The sequence below is a fragment of the Vombatus ursinus genome, unplaced genomic scaffold (assembly GCF_900497805.2).
Source record: "Vombatus ursinus unplaced genomic scaffold, bare-nosed wombat genome assembly UNPS02004577.1, whole genome shotgun sequence".
Lineage (NCBI taxonomy): Eukaryota > Metazoa > Chordata > Mammalia > Diprotodontia > Vombatidae > Vombatus > Vombatus ursinus.
The window spans coordinates 2,359,534-2,387,386 of record NW_020944355.1 but is presented as its reverse complement, the minus strand read 5'-3'; the positions used below and the strand labels follow the sequence as shown (position 1 = coordinate 2,387,386).

The window sequence follows — 27,853 nt, the reverse complement described above, 5'->3', positions numbered from 1 at the left end:
GAAGATCACTTATGTGCCCTCATGTTCAAATGTACTTCTGCATGTATTTAGGTACTTTGTTTTATACATACACACACATAATTTTGATAACTGTGTTTCAACATAATTGGTTTTCTTTGTAAACCTATGTATGTTACTTTATGCATTTAACACCATTCTTCTGAACAAGGGTCCATAAGCTTCCCAGATTAGATTGCCAGAGGGGCCCAGTTGAACCACCTGAGCCTGGTAGAGTAGGAAGCAGCATGGGAAGTCATAGGAGCTGAGTTCAAATCCAGCATACTGCTTCCTAGCTCTGTCCCCTAATTTCCCTGGGCCCTCAGTTTCCTCCTGTAGAATGAGAGGCTTCAGCTAGATGGCTCTTAACTTATTTTCAGTCTCTCCCTGTTTGCTAGCTCATTTCCTGTTGCCTACAAGCATGGCCATGTCTCCCCCATCCTGAAAAAAAACTCTCACTGGATTCCCACTAACTGCCCTCCTATTTCTCTTCTGCCTTTTGTAGCTGAAGGCCATCTACAGTAGGTGACTCTACTTTCTCTCCTCTTCTTCTCTTCTTAACCCCTTACAGTCTGACTTCCTGCCTCAACATTCAACAGAAACTGTTCTCTCCAAAGTTCCCAATGATCTCTTAATGGCCAAATCCACTGGCCGTTTCTCAGTCTTCATTCTCTTAACCTCTCTGCAGCCTTGGACACTGGCGATTGATCACTCTCTTCTCCCTATCTGATCCCTCCTGAGGCTCCTTTGCTGTATCCTCGTTTAGATCATACCTTCTAACCAAACGTGTCCAACAAGATTGAGTCCTTTTCTCTTCTCCCTCTGTACTACTTCACTTGATGATCTCCTCAGTTCCCATGGAGTTAATTATCATCTCTATGCTAGTAATTCTCAAATCTACTTCCAATGTCATATCTCCAGCTGCCTATTAGACATCTTAAACTCAACATGTCCAAAATGGAACTCACCCTTTCCCCTACAACTTCCCCGGTACTTTTAAGGGCACCCCCATCCTCCCAATCCCTAGGTGTTGCCCTCAACTCCTCACTGTCTCTCAGCCTCCATATCCAGTCTGTTGCTAAGACACACTGATTTTGCCTTTGTAACATCTCTCAAACACACCCTCTTCCGTCCTCTTCCCCTGCCTTCACGCTAGTGCGGGCCTCATCACCTCGACCCTGGATTATTGCAGTAGCCTGCTGGTAGACCTGCTGCCTCAAGTCTCCCTGAACTTCAGTCCACCCTCCACTCAGCCACCGAAGTGATTTTCCAACTATCTCACTCCTCTACTCAGTAAACTCCAGTGGCTCCCTGTCGCCTGCAGGATCAAATCCAAAATGCTCTGTTTGGCATTCGGAGTCCTTCATAACCTTGCCACCGCGTCCTCTGATCCAGTGACACTAGCCTCTTGGCTTTCCCTCCATGTCTTGCTCCAGGCGTTTTCTCTGCCTGTCCCCTCTGTGCCTGGTCTCTGCCCACTAACTTCCTTTAAGTGTCTCCTAAAATCCCATTCACAGGAAGCCTTTCCCAACCCCTCTTAACTCTAGTGCCTCCCTTCTTTTAATTATTTCCTCTTTATCCTGTATTTGTTTGTTGTCTCCCCTATAATATTGTGACCCCCTTGAGGGCAGGGACTGTCTTTTGCCTCTTTTTGTATTCCCAGCCCTTAGCACAGTGCCTGGTATATAGTAGGTGCTTAATAAATGTTTATTGACTGACTATTCTAGGGTTCCTTCCAGCTCCAGATTGTTGAGGCCATAACAATGATTCTTGATTCTTCTGTTTGAAATCCCAGTCAGAAAGAGCTGGAGAAATGCAAAATCACAGCCTAAGCATAACACATTGCTTTCTAGAAATACTTTCCCTTTAAAGGCTTAGGGGGGAGGAGATTGCAAATTGAGTCTTGTTAATCTCAAATGTATTGAGCTGTAAGGCACAATATGACAGGATAGCTGTGTTGCTATCTCATCCCTTTACTAGACTGTAAGCTCTATGAGGCTGAGGGATAATAACTTAGCTAACAAAGGTTGGCTCCCCCAGCAGCCAAGCATGATGCACAATGATGCACAATCCTCAGCAAATACTAAACATATCCATACACACATCCATACAGTCATTGCTGGGCCAGAACAAACAGTGTCTTATCCTATCCACTAAGGAGTTAGGAAGCATTGATGATGATCTACCCACTGCTAGACCGAGGGAGTACCAAGCAAACAAATAACAGTGCCTGCAGTCAGAGCGCTTCTAGGAGAGGCAAGAAGTCACCCAGAAGCTTAGCCTTGGAGGAGGCAGAGGTGAGAGCATTCCAGACATAGGCATGGCGGACAGCCAAGGTCAAAAAGAACCAAGTGGGCCAGTTAGACTGAATCCTGACCTAAGGGATATAGAATAAAACTGGAAGGGCAGGCCAGCACCGGGTTGTGAGTGCCAAATTGAAGAAATTGTATTTAATCCTCGAGGCTTCCTGAGTGTGGAAATGACATGTCTAGACTATTTCGATATTTATGCAGCAACAAATCAGGAGGCTATTGCAGTGGGCCAGGCAAGAGCTTAGGTGTGACGAAGGGCTACTACCAGTTAGGAGGGCAGCTTTTTAATTTATGTTAATTATTATTTAATGATTTTAATTTAATTCATTTACTACTAACGTGAGTGTTGTCGATTAAATACACCACATTTCAGTATTAAATTTCACAGTGCTGTGGAGTGAAATAATCTATTCCACTTATGGTCTGTGGCTGATTTTGTTTATGTTGCTTATGGAATTCTGTTTACACTCTTTGTGCCAATAGATGCTTATATAAAGAAGAATTAGTTCATCTTTGGAAAGTTGAAAGCCATTTGAGCTGGTGGATATGGGGCTCATGGTCTCTACAGCTATAATTGAGAGCTTGTGTTCAAAATGCTTATCCTTTCAAACATAGTCTTGTTACTTTAAGAATATATAACCATAACAAAGCAACGCAAAGTACCGATGAATATATGTGGAATTGGAAGAAAAAGGGTGCTGAAGTTTAGCATCTGAGACTTTCAAAGAAAAGCGCCTCTGGAATTTTGGCCGTGTTACAAGGCTTCGAATTAGTCAACAAGCTTTTATTGCTAGCAAATTTATGTGTCAGGCGCTGGGCAAGCAATGAAATTATCCCAAGAAGCCTGAATCTACTTGGAGGAGATAGTAGTCATATATGGATGTAATGGGCACTAGCTGCTTAAGGGGGCCAGAAAAGGCCTTGTGTAGAAGCTGGTGCCTGAGCAGAGGCTGGAAAGCTAGGTTGGAGTCAGGTTGGGAAGGGCTTTGTAAAGATGTCAAATAGATGAGGTTCTGTTTGTCTCTAAAGGTAATAGGGAATCACTGGAGTTCTTGAGTAAGTAATGACATGGTCAGATCTGTGCATTAGCAAGATCACTTTGGGAGCTGGTGAGAGGTGGATTGCAGTGGGGAGACTTGAGGTTGGGAATTGACCACCAGAGTAGAGAGAAGGGGCCAGATATGAGAGCTACTGTAGAGAGAGGTATGACAAGATTTGGTAACTGAGTGCATATAGGGAGTGAGGGAGGAGGCTATGATGGCACCAGGTTGCAAACCTGGGTGACTAGCAGTATAGTGGTGCCCTCAATGGAGAGAAGGAGACTCAGAAGAAGGGCAAGTTTGGGAGGAAAGATGTGTTTGGTTTTGGGCAGGCGATTAGAAATGTGGGCCTGGCCCTCAGGAGAGAGAGTAAGGCTGGCAATAGAGCTCTGGGAGTCATCAGCATAGAGATGATAAGTAAAGTTGTGAGCAGATGAGGTCACCAAGGAATAATGTAGAGGGAGAGAAGGGGAGAGGGCCCAAGATCGAGTTTGGGGGCCTGTTGTGAGTGAAGGTCTAGCAAATGAGTCTGAGAAGGAGCAGCCAAGTAGGGCAGCATCAGAAAGACCTCAAGAAGAGAGCATCTCAAGGAGGAAAGGATAGTGAGTAGTGTCCAAGGGTCCAGAATAGCCAAAAGGTCTTGGAATTGGCAATTAAGCCATTGTTTCTGGCTTTAAAAGGACTAGATAATGTAGAGGTTTCTTCCCTCTCTAGATCCTGAAAAGGAGGAAACACGCCTTTGGGGAAATGTATAGTCTAAAGTCAGACCAGAAATACTGCTCCCTCCCACCTCAGGCTCTGCTCTCAGTGCCCACCGGCATCCACTATTCCACACTCACTGGCCCTTGTTTGTGCACAAACTGAGGGCTATTTGAGGATAGTTTCCAGCTGTTAATGGGCCAGGACTTATGGTTTGGCTAGGCATCCTGATGCTGCCCCACCTAGGTTAGAGCCTGCACCTGTGATTGGTAGAGTGAGCTCCTGAGTGAGCAAGAGTGACCGATGTGTCAGAGGCAGGACTTCTTGGCTCAGAGACTGTCTATGGCATTCCCCATTCCTAGAGAAAAAATGGTACTTAAGCTCCTATCTAACAACAGCCTTTAAGGAAAGAACTAAGCCACAGATTTAAAGAAACTAGCAATTCTTGTTCTCTTGGGTATCTTTATTGTACCTGTATCCAAGGTAGGGCTCCAGGCTTGAGGGAAGAAAGAAAGAAACAAGCATTTATTAAGTGCCTGCCATGGGCCAGGCACTATACCAAGTGCTTTACAAATATTATCTCCCTTGATCCCTACAACGACCCTAGGAGGAGGAAACTGAGGCAGAAAGAGTTTATGTGACTTACCCAGGGTCACACAGATAACAAATAGCTGTGGCCGAATTTTCACTCAAGTCTCCCTGACTTGAGGCCTAGCATTTCTATGCACTTTGATTCCATGCCTGCCTTAGCAGGATTGGCGTGTCTGAACACACTGACAGCTGGCATACGCCAGCTATTGCTTCCCAACCCAGCCGCATGCCCGGAACTAGGCTCGTTCCCTTTGTTGACTAGGCATACACCCTTTCAAAGGTAACCCACACTCTACTTGGCACCTCATACAGAATTTGACATTCATAAATGGTGTTACTCAGGAAGTAGGAAGGATTCCCGTGAAAGGGGTCAGTTCTGGGGTCTTGGAGCTATTTTTTTAAGAGCGGGGAGCAGAGACAAAAGAGAACCCAGAGCCCAGCTGTGCACTCCTCAGACACACTGCAGGCTTCTCCACTTAGCCCGTTGTTCATAGCAGGCAGGGCACAAAGCTCCATCATGTTTCTGGTTGGTTCTTACCAGAAATAGAAGGGTTATAAAAGGTGGCTGGGGATTGGAGCTTAGGCTCGCCATTACTCACTTATGGCTATTTGGACCTAAATGTGTCACCAGGACAAAAACAGAAGAGGGTCCCGAGCACTGTGGCTTCCTTAGGTGTCACTCAGCTTAGTGCCAACAAAGAATTGTAGGCCCATGGGCTGCGAATAAGAGGCCTCGTCCTCCTGGTCCTCAGGAAGGAAGCTGTCACCGCAGACTTGAGGAAAATTGCAGTCTTCCTTTCCCTTAGGTTTTGTGTTTTGTTTCATTTTATCGTTTTTAAGTAGGAGAGATAAGGAGAGAAAGCTGGCTAGAGAGGTGAGCGTTGAACTATTTTTGCAGAGAGGCATCATTTTCAAAAGTCTGCTGGGATGGTATGGTAAACAGGGATGGGGGAGGAAGCCATGAAGAAAATGAAGAACAGAGATGGCAGGAAAGCATTCTGGTGCACGGGCCAAGAGCCAGGCCTCAGGGTCTGAATGAAAAAATTGAGACAATACAAAACCAATGCTGTTTTCAAGTTAGTTAGAAGAACTTGGCTCCCTTGTATTTATTAATTTATATGTACATTAAGTTCCGTATTAATGGAGTGGCCAAGGTAAGCAACTGCCTTCAAGCAGTTCAAGCAAAATTATCTTTGTTCATTGAGTTCAACTCATTGGAATTGCTTTGTCACAGACTCAACTCAGCCATTAGCGTCAGGGCTGCCAGCATTACCCGCCATGTTAGACAGCGCCTAACGTCATTTCATTTACGTCACAGATATGGAGGGCAGCTACTTAATTCACACCACCTTAAGAGAATGAATGCACCACAAGGAAGAAGCCAATTCATCTCTCAGCTGCATCGTGTGTGTTGGCTCCCTGGTTCTGCTCACATTGAGAGAGAGGCTCAATGTATTTGAAAGGCTGGGGGGCAGGGGGGGAGTCCTCCCAGGGACGAGGCTCGATGGAGATCATTCCTCTCCTTTCAAACTCAGTTTAAAACCGTCGCCATGTCTGGTGTCTCTGATGGAGCCAGCTGTTGGCGGGCACAAAAGATCTTTCCCTTACTTGTCTGAGCAACTTTCTGGCCTGTTGTTTTTTCTGTGTTTATTTGTCATGAAGGAAAATGCTTGGTTGCAGATGCCCATCCTAGCATATGTTGAAGGTGCATTATTAGGGGGCTAGAAGAGAGGCATTGCATGGATGCCCCTAATAACAACACTGAGCAGCCTTTGGCTTCTCTCATCCCTAACCTTTGAACCCCTGTAAGCCTGGGGCCAGGCCTTCACCAGGCCTCTGCTGCTAGCTCTGTCAGCCACATCTTGCCTTCAAGCTCTGCTGACATTTGCCAAGCCTTCCCTGCAGCCCGTCCAGACATTTTCAGATCACAATCGTGTCTTTTGATAGCTTGGTTTGAAACACACCAGAATTGCTTGTGCAGCCCTGGGACCAAAAGGGGCCAGAAGGATCCACTAGATAAAGGGGTGGCTCCTTCTGCTCCCTTGTAAAGAACCAGAAATGAACCACACGCTGGCTTTCTGTGTCTGAATGAGGGGGTGCTGAGATGAGCTCAGAGGAACAGCACTTAAGGAGACAGAGTATTTGGGGAGGTGGCTAAAAAGCTCAGATCCCACGGCCTCATGGGAACATCAATGCAGTGGCATGGGGGCAAGAGGGAGAAAATGTTTGTTTATGACCTTGTAGTAAATAGGCATCTTAATGGGGGCGGGGCGGGGAAGTGGCTTATTGATAATTTCAATCAAAGGTAGCTACTGGGGCCAGCAGAGTAGCAGATGAGAGGAAACTATCAGCCATTCCAGCATCACTAAAAGTTCATAGACGATCCTAAGACCAACACATTAGAGCTGGATTTCCCTCATGTAATCAAATATCTATAACAAGTGGAATCAAGGCTTCACTGACTTCCACTAATATTTTTTATTGAAATGTCGGTGGGAAAATTAAAAATCTGCTAATTGTTTTTTTTTAAATTCATGATAAGTCCCTATATAATTGAAACATCTGAGAAAGGACTGCAGATCCATTGTATTTTTCTTACAAGCTGAAAAGGAAGTATTGTAAAAATTAATAAGGCTTCCTAGAGTAGGAAATAAAAATTTTAAAATGAAATAATGATAAACATTAGGCTCTTTAAATATGTAAGAGGCATACAGAAAGGCAAATCAACATGGGGGGAGAATAGGAAAAATTAATGCCGATGTGTGTGAATGCCTTTTGGGGTATTTGGTAGATTAATCCTCCAAGTTAGTATCTTCTAGGCGATGAGAACGCACTAAGGAGAAGTCTGAATCTCTATGAGGATTCAGTCTTCTTTGTTACCATGGGATGGGGTCCAGTCAAGAGGCAATATGGAAGGAAGGACGATTTCTTTTCATTGGAGGATATTTTTACTCAATATCTTCCTCATTTTAAGAAGTAGTTTGTCTCTTTTAAAAACATAAGGGAAGTGACGAGCAGTAGTTCAAAGGCCAGAGAAGTTTGTCAGGAATTAACTACAGGAAGATCTCTTGAGGCTCATGAATGGGCTGAAAAATGGGATTTGACTTTCCCTGTGGAGAAAAGTAATGCATTCAGAGGGGAAAATAACCCAAGGGAAACTCATAGGTTGATAGGTTCATTGTAGAATAGGAATCTTAGGAGACCCAGTTAATTGCTCCATGGAGAAGTTAGACTAGTGGAAGGGTACAGCCATCCTCAGGAAATTGAATGGAACCAAACCAGAAACTTTCTACTCCTCTGGTTTAGATATACCATCAGTACTTGGAACAAATGCCTCCCACATCACCTTCTGAGCCAGCAACCTCAACTCATACCATCAGTCTCCCTCCACTGTCTTCTTCACTCTGGTTTCAAAGACATGTCTCTTTACCTTGCCAGAACAAACCCATTACCTGCACCCTTGGACTCAGCCCTTCCTGTCTTCTCCAGCAAATCACCCTCACTCTTCATCCCCATCCTGTCTGATGTCTCCCCTGTTCTTAAAAATACCTCAGTCGATATGGGGCAGCTAGGTGGTGCAGTGGATAGAGCACCGCCCCTGAAGTCAGTAGGACCTGAGTTCAAATCCGGCCTCAGACCAAACACTTGACACTTACTAGCTGTATGACCCTGGGCTTAACCCCAGTTGCCTAAAAAAAAAAAAAAAAAATAGTTCAGTTGATCCAGCCATCCCTGTTGGCTATGGTCCTGTATTTCTCTTCCCCTTTGGAGCTAAACTCCTTGAGAAAACCATCTCTACCCATGGCAAACTTGGCTTCCAACCTCGTTCAACTAAAGCTGCCCTCTCCAAAGTTGCCAGTGATCTCTTCATAGCCAAATCTAACAGCCTTTTCTTAATTCTGATCTTCCTTGATCTCTGTTATTACGAGGATCAAATGAGATCCTATATGTAGCTTTGCAAATCTATAGAAAAGCATGCTAATATGATATTACATACAGGTTACGGTGCTAGACTCAAAGAAGACACAATCCCTCACCTCCAGGACTTATTAATCTTAGAAAAAATAACACATATGTTATGCATATAAACAATTGCACTGCAAAACAGAATATGAGTATGAAAGGCTTGGGGTTTTTTTCCTTAAATAAAGCACCACATATGTGGCACCCCCCACCATGACTCCAAACATATAAGCCCTGCCACATCCTGCCAGCTTCTGCACATTGCTCTCTCACTTTTTCTTTTTGACACCTACTAACTTCAATTCAGCACACATGTATTAAGAACTAGTGAGGGACAGGCACTGCAGAAGGGCCTTTGTGGATCTGAGACTGTCCTGGCCCATGAGGAGCCTCCTGTATTTATCTCATCTCCCCCACTGCTGAGCATCATGTTATGCTTCTTTTGTGATATCCACGACGCTAGGTTTGGAACATTGTGGGCAGATACTCATTTCTGGATATGGATTGACAAGCTTCAACTGTGAGCACCAGAGAAGCTGACTTCAGGGGAATGTGGCTTGACTCAAGGGCAGCACTTTGCCCCACACTACCTAACACTGAAATGCCAACTCAGATCCTCAAAAGTTCTCAGCCCCGATTTCTGCATCTCAGACCTCAGGGGTTTTGTCCCCTTGCCTCTGGCAACTGTTTCCGTACACCTGTGGAAGGCGGACTCTTGGAGTCGAGGTTAATCTGCAGAATGAAGAATGATGCTAAGTGGCCAAAGGAGATGAGCAGATACAGGGGACACATGAACAAAAACCAGACAGTAAACATCCACATAGAAAAATGCCCGGCCTCAGTTGTAATTAAAGAAATGCCAATTCAGACTTCCGTAAGGGGCCATTTGGATACTTATTAAAGTAGCAAAAATAAATCAAAATGATCCAACCAAATATTGATAGAGCTAGAAGGCCACGCACACACTTCCTGAGTGGACTCAGTGGTGCCACACACAGCTTCTGAGCTAGTCACTTAATGTAGAAATGGCTAATCAAAGGGTGGCATGTTCATATAGTACCACATGCTGCTGAAAACAGATCGCAACTATTTGGGTTATGTCAATGCATGAACATATTTATGTAAAATACAATTGTTGAGTGAAAACTGTAGAAGACACGATGCCTACAAACATTCCTCTGCTATTCTCAGAAGCTCTCATTCCACAGCTCTTCCCCAAGCATCCTCCCAGAACATGTTCTAGACTCATTTCCTCTACTTCATCCCTTCCCACTTACTTCTCAACTCTTTTTTATAGCATCACTAAATTAATAGATGAAAATGCTGTGGAAAGTTTATCTAGATTTTAGCAAAGCTTTTGATCAAGTATCTCATACTTTATTGTGGATTAAGAAACAGATAGATGACAAGTTTCCTAGGGTTGATGGTTAAGAGTCAACTTGGCAAGATGCTGTCTAACCCTAAGGGTCTGTGCTTGGACACTACTACTGAACATTTTTATTAGTAAAGGCATAGTGGGTACATTTGTTAAAATCACAGATGACTCAGAGCTGTAAGGGAAAGCTCCAGTAGATGAGAGTCAGGGTCCAAAAGCATCAGGTTGAATCTAATACAATGAAATTCGATTTAAAGCCCAGCCCAAGCTGTCTCAGACTTATCTTTTGAAAGTGACTTCATATTACTCCCTATAACACTCTCCATATTACAGCCAAACAGGCTGTTGTCCAAATGCAACATTCCTACCTCCATGCATTTGCACTGACTGTCCCTCATGCCTAGAAATCTGTAGCTTTCTTAAAGGGTCAGGCCAAGTACCACCTTCAACACAAAACATTTCCCCAGTACCCTGTTACTTCCCCTACCCCCCCCAAAATCTCTTTTTGCATATATATCTATGCCTGTGAACATGTTGTTTCCCTCTGATAGAATGTAAACTCATTGTAAGTTTTTGTCTCCGTGCCCCCCGTAACTGATATTAGGCAATAAATGCTTATCCTTAAATTGACATAAATAGGCCTGAGTCTTTCGCCTTCTCCCATAAATATATGAATCATTAACCAGTTACTAACCAACTAATCTGTGCTTGACCTAATTTAGCCTCCATGTAGTCAGTGACATTCCCTCAGCTCTAGCTCAGGAAGCACTCTGGCTCTGAGATGCATGCCCTTATTTGAGAACCAGCCTAACTAAGTTTGGAGACACTAAACATAACAAGAGAATGTGTTTTTTTTTTGGTTGTTACAATTCACAAAAACCATCTCCTTTCTGGATAAAAAGGCTACACCCAGAACAGATGGAAGGAATCTCCCTTCCCCATCCCTGAGACACACACACACACACCCCCGTACCCAGCTAAGTCATAAACTGTCAATCAAGGTGTTAGAATAAACGGTATGTTTAAGGAAAAGAAAGACGTGGTCCCAAAGACATTTGGGGATGATGGTCTTGTGTGTCTCCTGTCCACTCCACGCTTATCTAGCCTCTAACCTGGACTGTGGCAGGGCCCGCCTAACTGGTTCCCTGCCTCCAGTCTCTCTCCTACTAGTCCATCCTCCATACACAAAAGCTATGAAAATGATTTTCCTAAAGCACATGACTGACCCTACTTCTTCCCTATTCAGTAAACTCTGCTGTCTCCCTATTACTTCAGAGATCAAATCTCAAGTCCTCTGTTTGGCATTTAAAGTCTTTTACAACTTGACCCCAACCTGCCTTTACAAAGGCACATTACACATTACTCTTCTTTGGTGTGCACTCTGATTCAGCCAAACTGGATTTCTTACCATTCTTCATATACAAAACTGTCGTCTCCCATCACCATGCCTTTGCACTGGCTGTCCCCTATACCGGGAATGCACTGCTCCCTCACCTCCACTTTTTCTACCCAAAACCTTTCTTGACCTCTCCTTGCCCCCAGCAGCTTAGACATTGGGAATGTGGCAGTCTCTTCTTAATTGTTATATCTGGGACTCATTTTAATAGTAGTAAACTTAGAATTGTGGACATGACTTTATTCTCATTCATTGTCTTTCCTGGAGCTTCCATAAGGGGCCCAGGAAACCATCAAATTCACAGACAAAATTGAGCAAGTCGCCGATGATGGTGCCAACTCCAAGTTTGTTTTTTCCCCCAAAGTTTTCTCATAGCACGTTCAGTTCCGTTTAAATATTGCAGAGTGCTGAATTGCAACTGTTAGGCCAAGCATGAATAAAAAATGTGGATATTTTATGTAACCTAAAAATAGTAATTATGGATAGGCTGCCTTTATTATGATGATATTGAAGATATTTTATTTTACATTGTACTTGTTATAAGCAGGGGTTGTCACTGCTACTTGATAATAAGTGATTTTGTTTTGAGTACATTAAAAATACAGCAGCAGATGATGCAATATACAGGAAGAGTTGGGGGCTAGCAAGAAAAGAATGGTAGCCGCTCTGTTATGAAAGAACTTCCTTTATGGGAAAGAGGACTTTTTCCTCTTTCTTTTCCATCTTTGAATCCATTGCTTTTACAGAGCATGCAAAGAGAGGGGGAAAAAGCATCTCTGCCTGGCGGTCTTGAACTTCTGTTATATAAACTGCCAACTGCTCCAATGGATTGCAGTGAATAAGAGAAGAAGAAGAAAAATCCCACTGAGTCAAATGCATTCTTACACTGCTCTTTAATAAAATATTGTAAGGAATCGCTAGAAAGCTTCCCCTTGGACTTGCATCTGGCATTTTCCAATGGTAGCTTTGGAAAGGAATCACTGTTGACTCCTGTCAGGCACCTTTGGAGAGTAGGCAAAGAAAGAGACTTCTCTCCGGACTCTCTGTGTGCTTTGTCAAGTCAGAGACTTGAGGTTGAAGTTCGAAGTGAAGGCTCACGTCAGGCAATGCCTGGAAGCAGGAGCTGGTGCTGGTCTCCTGAGACTGCCTTTAAAAAAAAAAAAAAAGAAGTCAGATTGGATTGTAAAATGATGGGAATTCAACTGGACAGAAACACGTTTACTGCAGGCTCAGCAGCCGTTACATATCATTAGTGAAAGGAGGCAAGGGGCAAGGGGACCACTTTGATGTCAGTTTCATTCTTTTTAAGAACAAATGCATTCACTGATGAGAAATAAATCGGTGCTATAAAGGTTTCAAATTCATTATTATGTGTATTCCTTCTTCTGTTTTGTAGAAAAGAAATAGAACTTTTTTGGAGCTATTAACATACATTCAAAATTGGCAGTAATGAAATGTGGAAGGTACTTTTAAAGCCACCAATAATGAGACCAGAGCTTAGAAGATTTGAGGTGGAAAAAACAGTGGGTGGTTTGGTTTTTTTGTTTTGTTTTGTTTTTTTAGCTACATCTGTCATTGACCCTGTTCTGTTGTTAAGCATTTTGATTGATTGATTACTTGAATGAAGGCATAGATGGCATACTTCTCCAATCTATGGATAACACATAGGGAAGAGTCACTAACTGACTGGGTGGAAGAATCTGGAATACAAACATATCTACAACCATTCATTGAATCTAATACAAGGAAATGTCAGAGAGGTAAACAAGTTCACAAAATCTGCCCAAGGAGAGGGGAGGAGAAGTATGTCAAAATGACGGTGTCCCTGAAAAAGATCTTGGGATGAACACAAGTTTGGGAGGAATTAACAATGTGATACGTCAGCCCAAAAAGTTACTATGATCTTGGGCTGCAGTAACAGGATCGTGTGATTGAGAGTTAGAAGGGTACTTAGAGATCGTTCTGTAGAAGAGGAAACTGAGGCCCAGACAGGCTGGGTTCACAACACAGTAAGTAGCAGTCAACATTCAAAGCCAAGTTCTCCACCTGAAGCAGACCACCCTGTATTCATGGTGGAAGCACCACATTTTAAGAAATAAATTGCCAGGTTGAAGCATGCACAGAGAAGTGCAGTGAGGATAACAAGGGGACCGCCATTCAAGGATGGCTAAAAAATCTGAGAGGAAAGGAAGGCATGGGAATTGGGGGGGGGGGGCAACAATGTGAAATATTGTCATTTAAGAAGAGGCCTAAGCCTTATGATGTTTGATCTCCCCTCCCCCCAAAAAAACCCCAATAACATCCTTGGCTAAAAGAGTGGGAGCTATCCAGCAGCACTGATGGTCTACACAGGAGGTCTTCCCATGAAGGCTGCATGACAGCTCGGAAATGCCATTTCAGATACAGGCAGCTACTAGACAGCCTTCAAGGTCTCTTCTAACTCTGAGTCTCTGAGATCCTCTCCCTATTGCAGCCCTTGCTCCCAGGTAATGCTCCAGTGTGGGTTGTTTGAGCTGACATGCTGTGTCTTTTTATTAAGACAAAGAAATTGACCTTAACTATCCAGGTATAAAAGGGCATGTTCTTTGCACATGGACTGTCAAGGTGAAAGCTCTGGTCTTCCTCCCACTGGGAAAAGATGCTTTCTGTCTGGAGTGTTACTTGGAAGAATGAAAGCACAAATACATACTAAGGAGTAAGCGAAACAGGACAGTCATGGCATCCTTGGGATGGATTAAACAATCAACATTTAGTAAATGCCTACTGTATGCCCAGTGAGCTAGGCTCAAGGGGAATGCAAATAAACAAGATCTGACAAGTACATGAAGTGCTCTCAATCTTGGACTTGTCTCCTACTCTTCATTTCTTCTGCACTGTGATTTTTTTTTTAAGGAGAAGCACTTTTCATTGTCCCATTTGGTTTAAAACAGATCAGAAATTCATGTCCTAAGTGTTTCGTTAGTCAGAATAATTAAGTTGATCAGGTCTGGGAGCAGCGGAAACAAAATAATGGGGTCATTGAAGCATTTGGGCTCTAATGGGAACCCGAGTTCATTCAGGTATTAAATCTAATAATTGTTATACATCTGTATACATAGTCTCATGGAGCAAACTTACAGTAAAGATTTCAAGGAACAGTTTCAGTATCATGGTCCAACGGGACTCGACTGTTTTACAGGAAAACAGTGAGTGTGCTTTGGGGGGGAGGCAATTTTGTTTTTGTAGTTCAATTTCATTCTCACTATATGCACTGCGTGTGTGTGTGCATGTATTTCAAGGATGGGGGAGTTTTTTTTTTCCCCATATCCATCACTGTCCTCCAAGTAGGAGCCCTCCCTTATAACAAATACATGTAATCAAAAAATCCCAAATATACACATTGGCCATGTCTGAGGATGCTTATATGGTTCTGTACCACTGTTTCATTACCCTCTTTTGAGATCATGACTGGTCACTGCTTTGCTCAGAGTTCTTTCCCCTCACATTATTTTTGTGGTATGATTTGGATAAGTTGTTTTCCTCGTTCTTTCCCTCATGTTCCTCAATTCTTATAATGCAGTAAAATGTCATTATATTCATCCACCACAATTTATTCAGCCATCTCCTAACTGATGGCCACTTTTGATACAAAGAAAAATGCTCTCATAAATATGTTTGGACCTATGAGTCCTTGATGTCTTTGGGGTACACCTATAATAATAATATCACTGGGTCAAAGGCTCTATATGACTTTAGTGATGCTTTGTGGATGGTTCTAAATTGCTTTACAGAATAATTAAAACAATTCACAGCTCCACCAACAGCACACTAGTGGGCTTGTCCTCCTGAAACTGATAACCATAATTCCATGGTTTTGGTCATCTTTGACAATCTGACTGGTGTGAGGTGGCATGACAGAGTTGTTGTAATTTGAATCTCTCATCTTATTAGTGATTTGGAGCATTTACATATGGGCGTTAATAGCTTGCATTTCTTCATTTGGAAGAATTACATGTTCATATTTTTTTTTTTTTTGGTGAGGCATTTGGGGTTGACTTGCCCAGGGTCACACAGCTAGTAAGTGTCTGAGGCCAGATTTGAACTCAGGGCCTCCTGACTCCAAGGCTGGAGCTCTATCCATTGGGCCACCTAGCTGCCCCTATGTTCAGATCTTTTGATGAATGACTCTTATATCTTGGATATACAGATTTCCCCCCCCCAAATTAATGATTTCCCTTCTGATTCTAACTGCATTTACTTTCCTTATGTAGAAGCTTTTCATTTTTATGTAATCACAATTATTCATTTTGTCTTTTATCATCATCTTGATACCTTGCCCTCCAATTTTTTTCCCATTAAGATAGGAACGCTTACATCCAGGTGATATAGTCTATTGGAGTTTATTATGGCATATTCCATAAAGTGTTAGTTGATGGCTAATTTTTGCCAAATAGGGAGTCCTTACCCTAGTGCTTAGTGCCCTTGGGTTTAATAACAATACATTTCTCAAGAATATTCCCTTGTAGGGATGTAAACAGTTTGCTCTTATTAATAACATGTTTTTTTTCTGTCCTGTTTACTTTTTTATGTCTCTCTTGTGTCTTGTATTTGAAGATCAAATTTTCTGTTGAGCTCTGGTCTCTTTATCAGGAAGGTTTGGAAGTCCCCTATTTTGTTGAATGTCCATCTCCTCCACTGAAAGATTATGCTCATTTTTGCTGGGTAGTTGATCCTTAGTTGTAATACAAGCTCCTTTGCCTTATGGAATATCATATTCCATGCCCTATGATCTTTTAATGTAGAAGCTGCAAGGTCCTGTGTAATCTTGACTGTGGTTCCATGATATTTAAATTGTTTCTTTCTGGCTGCTTGCAATATTTTCTCTTTGACCTGGTAATTTTGGAATTTGGCTACTATATTCCTTGGCATTTTCAATTTGGGATCTCTTTCAGAAGGTGATCAGTGTATTCTTTCTATGGCTATTTTACCCTCTGGTTCTAGGACCTCAGGGCAGTTTTCCTTGATGATTTCCTGAAAGATGCTGTCCAGGCTCTTTTTTTTCCATTGTGATTTTCTGGTAGACCAATAATTTTTAAATTGTCTCTCCTGGATCTATTTTTCTAGGTCAGTTGTTTTACCAATGAGGTATTTTACATTTTCATCTATTTTTTTCATTCTTGTTTGTTTGACTGATTCTTGCTCTCTCATGGAGTCATTAGCTTCCATTTGCCCAATTCTAATTTTTAACAAATTGTTTTCTTCTATTGGATTTTGTACCTCCTTCCCCATTTGGCCAATTGTATCTTTAGGGACTTGTTCACTTCAGTATACTTTTTTTCCAGTTGGCCGATTGTATTTTTTAAGGACTTGTTTTCTACAGTTAATGTTTGTCCTTCCTTTTCCAAGCTATTGACTCTCTCTTGCATACTTCTCATTTCTTTTCCCATTTTTTCTTCTGCCTCTCTCATTTGACTTTTAAAATCCCTCTTGAGCTCTTCTAAGAAGGCTTTTTGGGCTTCAGACCAGTTCATAATCCCTTTTGAGGTTCCAGATGTGGGTTTGTTGACAATGTTGTCCTCTTCAGAATTTCTGCCTTGATCTTCGCTCTTCCCATAATAAGAATCTATCATACATTTCTTTTTGCTCATGGTGTTTGCTTATTTCCTGGCCTTTAAAAAAAATTGAGCTCTCCTGCTGGGGAGCAGGGGGCACTGACCCAAGCTTTTTGTGCTGGGAGCCTGGGGCCTTGTGTGCCAGGGCCTCAACTGCTGGTAGTTGGAGGCTGTGGGGTTCTGGCAGGTTACCTGGCTTTGGGTGGGAATCAGCAACACTGGAACTCTAGGGGTAGGATTGGGTAATGTGGCTCCTGGAGGTTGTCTGCTCACCTGAGCTTTCCTTTCCCTCCTTTCACTTTCTTTGGCTCCTTTCTGATGGATGTTTTGCTGCTATGGGATGTTTTTCCACCTGGGGCCCTTGGAGCACTTTCCAGAGTTTTGCCGAGGCACTGGGAGACCCGGTTGCTGTAGAATGCCAAGGCACCTGGTGGTTTGCTAAGCTGGTTTCCACCGGTTCCCCTGCCTGTACTGAGGAACTTGGGGGTCTTGGCGTTGGTGTTTGCCTGCTCCACCACCTGGGGTTCAGGATCTCCCCCTGGTATGCTGAGGTGGGGCTTCCCACTAGCTTGCTAGGATGCCTCCTGTTCTGTACTGCTCCCTTTTCCCTGGGGCAAGAGGGGCCTTTCCTGTTAATCCCTCAAGTTTCCTGGGCTACCAGACTGCTGTACCCCATCTTTCTGCTGCTTCAGCTATTCCAGGGTTTTTCCTAGGGTGATATTTTCTGGGTTTTCAGGGGTTAATAAGAGACAGTAGGAGCGACTTACTTCTTACTCTGCCACCTTGGCTCCCAGAAGCAGAACTATGTCTGCTTCCTTGGGTTTAACAAATAATATACTATTGTATTCAAATGCTTCTAGGCCTTATTTACCTAATATGTTCTGTTTTCACCTGGTAGCAATTTGGTTGGATGACTGAAGTTTTAGAATACAGTTAGAGAGCTGGTGCCACTAGGCCCCCTTTATTCCTTTTTTTTCCATTATTTCCTTAGAGATCCTTGACCTTTTTGTTCCTCCAAATGATTTTTTTTTTCCTACTCTCTAAAATAATAGTGTTAGTTTAATTGGTATGGCATTAAATCTCCCCCAATTTTTGTTACATGAGCCTAGCCCAACCGTGAGCAATTAATATCTTTCCAGTTATTTAGGTCGTATTCATATAAGTCCTTCATGCACCTCAGTAGATTGATTGCCAGATATTTTTTACAATTTGTTGTTATTTTGAATAAGATTTTTTCCTCCTGCTACTTTCCTGAAATTCTTAATTGTTTCAGTACTCTGCCTCACTTAAATCCAATTCACATGCCAGTCCAGACATCACCTTATGATGTCATGTCATTGGTCCTCTTTGAAAGGAAGAACAAACAATGTTTCAATAGACTATCTAGGATTTTTAGGTAAATCATGCTATCTGCAAATAGCAACAGTTTGGATTTTTTTTTCTTGTAAAATGAAGTGAATGAAAAACATTCTTCCCAGATGAGTGATAGAAAAGCCTTACTGAATCTGGCAAAGAGGGAGAAGAAGGATAATTTTCACTTTTCTTGTCACTTATGACCACATTTGTGCTTCACAATCTGGCATATAGATATAGATAAAAATATATATGCAAAGATATGTGTCTGTGTATATATGTGTGTGTGTGTACGTTGTTAGACCTTTAAATTGTGCTAAGAGTTCAAAGGTCGATGTCAACTAGGCTAATGACAAAAGGGCATGAGAGATGATGTTATTAAGGTGAAGGTGCGAGAGAGATAGATACACAGAGATCTAGAACTCTGAGTAGATGTTTCCAAGTCTAGAGATTTAGTATCTCAACATTTCTCTTCATTAAAAGCCATCCAAAGACACAACCTGTTGGAAAGCAAATTCATCTTAGGATCCAAATGTCATCTTCATTAATGTATGTTTCACCTAATGTGCAAAAACCCAAACCCAGGACAATACAGATTTACAAATAAATTCTTGAAAACATTCAAAGAACAATTAGTTGCAATATTAGGTAAGCTGTTTGCAAAAATAAGAAAAGAAGAGATTCTACCAAATGACTTCTAAGATATAAATATGGTCTTGATATCTAACCCAGAGAGAGACTAAACAGAGAAAGAAAATTGTAAGCCAATATGCTTAATGAATGTGATGTAAAAATAGTAAATATTGGCAAAAAGGCTAAAACATTTAAAAGATGATATACTATTAGATAATTGGAGTTATGCCAGGAATTTAGGGTTGGTTCAGTATAAGGAAAATTACAATCATAATAATCATAGGATTATATCAATAGATGATGAACAAGAGTTTTGTCAAAATTCAACACCCATTTCTGTTGGGGGGAGAGAAAAACACCAAAAAGCACAATTACCTTGCCTTAATATGGTAAGCACTACATCTATCTGAAATCAAGAGCCAAGATTTTATGTAATTGAGATAAATTAGAGGCCTTTCCAATAAGATGAAGGATATAAAGCAAGGATGTCCATTATCATCATTATTTTTTTGATATAGCACTAGGAATGCTAGCTACAACAATAAGAGAAGAGCAAAAGTAAAGAGAAAAGCATCATTTTTTGCAGATGATATGGCATCTCTAAAGAGTCAGCTAGCAACTAATTGAAATAACGCAGGTAGAGTTGCAGGACATAAAAGAAACCCACTGTAATCATCAGTATTTCTATAGATCACCAACAAAAACCACCCAGAAGAGCTAGAAAGAGAAATTCTATTAAAAATAACTACAAAATGTATAAAGTATTTGGGAGTATGCCTAAGGAGGCAAACAGTAACTATATGAATATATCTAAAACACTCTACAGAAATAGAAAGAGCTAAACAATTGGAAAACTTTTAATTGCTCATGGCTAGGCCCTTATAACCTAGGATCCAGGGAAACAACTTCTTTGGAGAATGGAGCAGTCAGCCGAACCTAGCTGAGGCAGCATGTGGCAGACCAGTCAAACCTCTACCACCTCCCTTCTGATTCCTGTGGAAGGTCCAGGAACTTGGTGTTTGGAGACAGTGTCTCTAGCTGTCATCCTGGGAAGCAACCCCTGTGGAGATGTAGCCTGGCAACTGCAGGTGCTATGGCCACAGCTCCTTAAAGACCCAGGAAAGAGTGTTCTTGGCACTATCAGATGGTTCAACATCAGAAAATGATGTGATTTTTATCAACGGAAATGGCATGAAAGAAGAGGCATTACAATCTGACTTGTAGCTAAAACCTTCCATTCGCATTATCTCCCCCATTCAAATGTGAGCTCCTTGAGAGCAGGGATTCTTGTTTTCTGTTTGTGTCCACAGTGCTTTGTACATAATAAGCACTTAATAAATGATTTTTTTTCATCTATTTAAATTCATTGCTGTTCCAAACTACCAAAAGATTACTTTATAGAGCTAGGACATAATAATGAAATTATCTGAAGCATCAAAAGGTTATAAAGTTCAAGGAAAATAATGGGGAAATAAAGTGGGAAGGAAGGGTCCTAGCAGTACAGATCGCAAACTGTACTACAAAGCATTAATCATCAAAACTCCTTGGTATTAGTTTAAAAAAATTAGAGAAGTTGATCAATGGAACAAGACCCAGCAAATGAACCTAACAGCATAGTGTCTGATCAACTTGAAGTCCACGAGTGCTGGGGTGAAGGCTCACTATTTGAGGAAAACTGGATTTAGACCTAAAAGATTACATCATAAACAAATTAGCAATACAAGCAAAGAAAAACGTTTTGCAACTATGGGTGGTGGGGAGGGGAAGGTTCATAACCGACCAAAGGCTAGAAGGGAGCACAGAAGATAAAATGGACAATTTTATTTTCACAGAATTTAAAAGGAGACCATTAACTGGGGAAAATCTTCTCTGATAAAGGTCTCATATCTGAGTTATATAAGGAGCTGATTCAAATATATAATAAAAAGAGTTATTCGCCCAATATCAGATCTCCAGGGATCAAAGGAAGAATTCCAAGCAACCAAAAACCATATGAAAGACACTGTTACACATCACTCACTGATTATCGAAAAAATGCAAATTAAAACAACTCTGAGGTTCTGCCTCATGCTGATTAAATGACAAGCATTGGAGGAGCTATGGGAAAACAGGCATCTTATTGCACTGTTGATGGAACTGTGAATTGGTCTGGTAATTCTGGAAAGCAGTTTGGAACTATGTATCCCCTCTGTCCCAATGATACCACCAGTAGGCTTTCTAGCCCAAAGAGATAAAAGAGAGAAGAAAATGATTCATATATACAGAAGTATTTGTAGCAGTTCTTTTTGTTGTAGCAAAGAACTGAAAACTAAGGGCAGAAGGTAACCAAGGGAAATGGCAGAACAAATTGTAGTAAATGAATGTAATGGAGTGCCATGAGAACTGACAAAAGGGATGGTTTCAGAGAAACTGTGAAGACTTACTTATGTGAATTGATGCACGGTGAAATGAGCAGAACCAAGAGAATAATTTATACTGTCAATTGCCAGAAAGGTGGTGAACTCAAGGGGAAGATTGAGACAGACATTTTGGGCCATGGACAATCTGGGACTTCACTTTGCTTGACTAAGCGTAATTATTAGAAGGGTTTGGCTTTTCTCTTTTCTCTCTACTTTGGAGAGGAAAGAGCAGTACGGCCATATGGCTGTTAAAAGAAAAGAAGGTCATCGAAACATTTTTCTTTAATGCACAGAAGAGAAGAGAAAGAAGGCTGAAAAAATTACATAGACAAGCAGGACAGTTTTGAATAGTTACATGTTGAATTTAGTATGTACCAAAAAGGAAAAGAAAGCTGTGTGTAATAGATTAATAATTTCATGTCCAATCCTTTTTCTTTTCTACTTAGTATGTCAGAATGCTCATGTTATGTGATGTCTGTCAAGTTCAGAATTAAAAAACAAAATTAAACAATGACATTTTGTTAAAAGGCCAAACATGCTTTCCATTGGGTCTAAAGCTAATCAACAGCAGCCTTTTTATGTGACTGAAGTACTAAATAAAAGATTGTTTTCCCCTGTGAGTCATATTTTTGACTGAATTCCAAAGGCATGGTTGCTCTGAAGTCCAGTTATCAATTATGTAAATGATAGTCATTGAAAATCCCCAGAGGTTAGTTCTGCATGTTTGGGAACTATCTTGCTTATAGCAAATAAAAGTAAGCAGAGATTTTCTACATTTGGAGCTTGATGTGGATTAAATTTTAGTGCCTTAAAGCTACGTTGTTGTGCCACGTGCTTTTACTTTGATCACATATTTCAATCTCCCTGAAGTTACTATAGTTGAGTTTGTTTGAGAATGTACCTCGATATTATTAGGCTTACAAGTGGGCAGACTTTAAGGGTACTAATAGAGCTAGAGAGCAGAGTTACAGTTGGGCAGGAGGAATAAGAAAAAAGTGAATCAGAGAAAAGTGATGGAATCTTACTGCAGCAGTTCCAGAAAATGTCATTTCTTTTTTCCCCTAGCACAGCAGAGTTGCATGCTGATAACAAGCTACTGAATTAATAAATCCATTGCAACTATTGAGACTTTCTCTTAATAATCAAACTAATAATGAACATGAAGATGAGAAGAGCAAAGACGTTGATTGTACAGATGTTTCCTTCACTCCCTAGTCCAGGGAAACTGCCCTCACCAGACCCTGGGCAATTTCAATGTGAAATCAATTTTACAATCACAGTTTTCCATGTGAAAGCATGTGAGTACCTAGACCACGTTTCCAATTGGAAAGACATTTAGGGGTCTATTTTGTTATCATTACATGTGCTTAACTCCTATTACAGTTAATGGGAGTTGTATGTCTATAGTCACAGTAGTCTGTGAAGTCCTTTAATATTATTGCTTTCCATTACCATCCTCATTAAAATAACTTCCATCTCTTCCGCCAACCTAAGACACCGCCATAATGTAAGTATTCACTTTTTTCTTGGGTGGATTTCTTTGCACATAATGAAGGATATCGATTACCCAGCCTGACCTGTGTCTAGTTTAAAAGTGTAACTGTGTCATTGAGATGAGAATTGCAGTGGAATTGTTTAATTTATCATTAGAGCTTCCTTCCCTATTGAGGGCACAATTCCCCCAATTCTGCTGAAATTGATTTGTTCTGTATCTCATCCCCTCATTGTCTCGGGGATGACTTCTCCTCCTGCCCTTATATGTGGGCACACTTCAAAATAGGAGTTGCTTTGGCATCCCCTTTCCTCAACTGTATATGCAGAAATGGTTGTACTCTTGATCTCACTATCATCTACCTATATGTTTTACCCCCAGAAAGGAGAGCTCTATCTGAACAGAACCTCCTAAATCCTTCCATAGGTCCCTGTGCCTCACTCCCCCTAATCTGACTCTTTGACCTTTTTGTGACCACCAGCCATTCACCTTCTCCGATCTTACTCCTGTTCTGTTGAACATTCCTGGAGGAAGGTGCATAAGCATGATAACTGGGTCCACTAAATTGGGTCCACCACTCACATAATGAGGATGGTAATGGAAAGCAATAATATTAAAGGACTTCACAGACTACTGTGACTATAGACATACAACTCCCATTAACTATAATAGGAGTTAAGCACATGTGATGATAACAAAATAGACCCCTAAATGTCTTAACTGGGCCCTCACTACTGCATGACAATCCTTTTATCATTTCCTAATTGACCTCCTATTGGGTTGTCCAAACCTCCTCTTCTCCTCATCCCACTCAACGAAGGGCTCTTACTTTACTGAGAAAATGGAAACTGTCCATCAGCAGTCCCCAGAGTCTCCTCCTCTGCTTCAATTTGTGACCGAGTGAGGACCGTTCTTATGGCCAAGTCCATCTTCTCCAGCAGCTCGTCTCAGTTTCCCTCAGCCCCTCAAATTGTCCCCTTCACAGCTAAAAGTTGGCTGTCTTACACTGGTTTCCCCTCCTTCCTCACCTCCCAATCCCTTGCAGTCAGGCTTGTGATCTCATCACTCCTTCATTGCACACCTTGGTGAACTTGGCTCAACTCATCCTTCTTGAGGTCATCCTGTGACCTTCCCTGGATACTGTTGCTTCTCAGTCTGCTTTGGTGGATCACCATGCATGCATTGAAGTCCTGCCCACTCACCAAAGATGTCTCTCAGTGCTCTGTCTTGGGACCTTTTCTCTTCATGCTTTCAGTAGAGAATTTATCACCTCCCTTAGGTTCAACTAGATATGACTCTCAATCTGCCCACATCTCTGTCCCGAGTTCCAGTCACACACCACAAATGTGTATTAGACACTTCCACTTGAATATCCTGTTGGCAGCTTAACCATCCAAAACAGAACTTGTTATACCACCCCCCCCCCCAACTAAGAACAGTAGTATTTATATAGTGCCTTGAGGTTTGCAAAGGTTTTTACAAATATCTGATTTTATCCTCACAACAACCTTGGAAGGTGGTGTTATTATAATACTCATTTTGTAGATGAGGAAACTGAGACACATAGATGTTAAGTGACTTGCTTTGGGTCACACAGCTAGTAAGTGTCTGAGGCTGGGTTCAAACTCAGGTCTTCCTGACTGCAGGCCCAGTGCTGTCTCCCCTGTGGCGCCCCCTAGCTGCCTCTTCTGTTAGTTACCACTATCTCTGTAGGCACTCAGGTTCACCACTTCATAGTCACCCTCCATCCCTCCCTTTACCTCCCCCACTTCTCTCCACTCACATAGCCACAATTCTAGTTAAGGCCTTCACCATGTCTTGCATGGATTGGTAGAAATCTCTCAGATGGTCTCCTGGCTTCTGATCCATCCTCCACACATGATGTTTGGAAGCATAGTCTATTCCGTGTAGCAACTTCCAGGCTTCTCCTTCCTAATCCATCTTGCCTACAGTCACAGCGAGGCCAAATGGTCAAATTGAGGCAGCATTCTTTCCAAAAAGGCTTTTCCTTTGCAAGTTGCAGGGTTGAGAAAGACAGCTGCCAAAGGAATCTGGCTATGTTGCTCCCCTGCTCTATAGCCCTTACTGGCTCAGAACTGTCCCAAAATATAAAATCCTCATCTTGGCATTTAAAGCCTTCCTTCACTTATTCAACATGCAGTCAAACTGGCCTCCTTGCTGGTGTCTGAACTCACATTTCACCTGCCCATCCTTTCCCTGGCACGTAGAAAGTATCTGAGGCCAGATTTGAACTCAGCTCTTCCTGAAGCCCAGAGCTCTATCTACTGGTCACCCACAACATTGACAGAAATTTTCTCTGTGCTCTACTGTAGAAATACAGGTGATATGATGAACACAGCAGGTGAAATATACTCACTAGCAGTGTACTTTACCATACTGAGAATGCCAACCTCCCCCCCCCCCCCGCCATGGTGGATCTTGGGCATGTGGGAAAGGAGATCACTGTCAAATTGTCTCTTCCCCAAATTATACTGTTAACTCAGACAAGAAGATGATAAATGATTACTCAGCTAATTTCCCTGTTGTGTATTGCTTTTATTGCCTGTCCCTATCCCTTCCCCAAAAAGGGTAGAAAGTGAAGGTACTGCATTTCTTGCAGTGATGCTATGTTTACTTGGCTTCCTGATGCCCCACCGTAGGAGAGAGCTCCAAGAACCACCACGTTGGCATCCCTTTGACTCAGGTGGCCACTAGGATACCCACTTAATAAATGATTTTTTTCATCTATTTAAATTCATTGCTGTTCCAAAGTACCAAAGGATACTAGGATACCCATCTGCCAAGGCTTGAGGAAATGACTAGAAGTGGGAACTCTTCTATTATAATCTCATTTGCTCTATGATGCCAAGAGGAATAGAAAAGAACATCCCAAGCTAATCTTTATGCCAACCAGTAATATCTAAGTAAAAGATAATTTTAACCGTGAATGTTATTTCTACACTTATAGCTGTGATACATATCACAAAATAATATATGTGTTAATGACATCTTTAAAAGGAACAATAAAGTCTCCGTTACTCAGCTATGTCTCTTTGTAGAGAAAGTCCACTTGCCCACCCAACCACCCTGGGCCTTTCAAAGTAACCTGGGTCTACAGAAGCCTGTCAATTCCTCGAATTCCAAAACAGCACTAATGAGACCACGATCAGGAGAGCCAGTTAGCTGTACCCTGTTCTGCAAGTCAGGGCCCTAGAATAAATCGAGAGGTCCCACTGGCCAACCTTACTAGGGGACAGACATAATGCCCAACATCATTGGATCTTCATTATCCAGCTTCTGTTCTAGAGGGAAACAGTCTCCAGAGGCTAGCTCCCAAAGAAGCATGACCTAATGTTTGAGCATTCACTCTGCATTATAGCCCTGCTCATACCACTGATTTGCTGTGTAACCTTCATCACTAAAGCAGAGATAATAGGATAGAAGGAGATGGGCTTACCTCCTGGGGATGCTGTGTGAATTAGCAAATTAACAAGTGTAAAGTGTTAGCATTTCTGGAAGTGCTGGTAGTAGGCATTTCTAGGGACTTAGGCTCATTCGAAGTAAAGGATTTTCATCCACATCAATTGCATTTAAGTTGGGTATAAAACAGAGGTGATAATAACATAGTAGTCATCATCAAAATGCAGTTCCCTGTTAAAGCAAAAACTATTTTCAGCAACTTTTAGTGCTCTAAAACTTTTGCATTCCTGTGATGGTTGGAGGAGAGAGATGTTCATTATTTGGCCCCATAATGCATATGTAACCTTCTGGATTTGTTCCGGTCGCACAGTAGGGCAAATGCTAGTCAGCAGGTCTGAGTGACACGGAGGTCAAGAGCAAAAAGCCCAAACTCCTTCCTGCTCAGCCCTCACCGGGGTGCCCTCTGCAACAGCCAGTAGAGACAATGAAAATATGCTGCATCAAAAGACTTTCTAACAAAAGATACTAACCATCCCTCAAGCCTTTCACTGGAACATCTCTGCCAATGACTTTGCCATCACCTCTGCTTTCTTTTATCCCTCTGACTTCTCTTAGTCAGAAAATCATTTTATTGCTGATTGTTGAACGGTGAGGACTGGGCCTAGCAGCTGCAGTGCCTTATTTACGTGATCACCTGAAGTGATTTTTCAGAACTGTTTGAAAAACCTCTTGTTCTTCTGCAGTAGCCAGGGTCTAACACTTACAGAGTTTGTGTTCTCTGTCTTACAGATAACAGACGAGCACCTTTAGAAAGGTCACGTTCCCGCCACAATGGAGCCGTCGCATCCGCATGAGTCCCGTGGGCCAAAGACCTCGGAGAGTGGCGGTGGAAGCCAAGCGGCATTTTGAGCAGAGTTCAGCATGGGCTTGCGTTGACAAAGAAGAAAGTGAATAAAATACAAGTTCTGTGTCTCTGTAAATCTACTGCTAAATCCCAAAGCCCCGTGATTGTACTAATAGAAACACAATTACCAGAGTCAGCAGTGAGGGTGTTCAGTGTAAGGACTTGCATTGGGTGTGTATTCTCAGGTGGGCTGCTGAGGAGGGACAGGTGAGGAAAGGAAGACACCTGCCACTGGCTCGAGGAGGAGAGAAGAGAAAGCTCTTCAAAGGGAAGAAGCCCATTTCTGGGCCTCTCAATGAAGACCAAGAACACCGCTTTGGAGAAACCACCTTCGCACTTGCAGAACTCCATTTCTATGGCTTCTGGTCCCCAGGGAAATCAAATGAATTCAGGTGCTTTCGCTGAAATTAAACTTTTCATCAAGCTAGAGTTTGTTACTGCTTAAAAAAATCATGCCTCATTTGGATGGAATCAGCTCCAGAGGGTGTTTTAAATTTTATTTAAAGGGGTATTTTCTAATTGTGCACATATATATGGATTCTTTGTACAGATACTTTATACAGATATTTTTGAGAAAAAGCACCTCACATTTTACTGTTTCTGCTAAGAATGATTCTAAAAATTCTATTATCCTGATTTCTGTCTTAGAGACAAAAAGTATTCTGCCTGCTCTTGGTCGAGGGTTGCC

At 41.9% G+C, this 27,853-nt stretch overlaps 1 protein-coding gene across 1 annotated transcript in view; it reads left to right on the top strand.

Annotated features, from left to right (window-relative positions):
• DIAPH2 (diaphanous related formin 2) overlaps positions 1-27,592 on the top strand; it is a 770,217-nt gene extending 742,625 nt beyond the window's left edge. The window contains exon 28 of the mRNA XM_027838327.1: positions 27,051-27,592. Coding sequence (XP_027694128.1) covers positions 27,051-27,115 — 65 coding nt within the window. The 3' untranslated portion in view covers positions 27,116-27,592. The remainder of the gene's footprint in view (positions 1-27,050) is intronic.
• Positions 27,593-27,853: the final 261 nt, after the last annotated feature.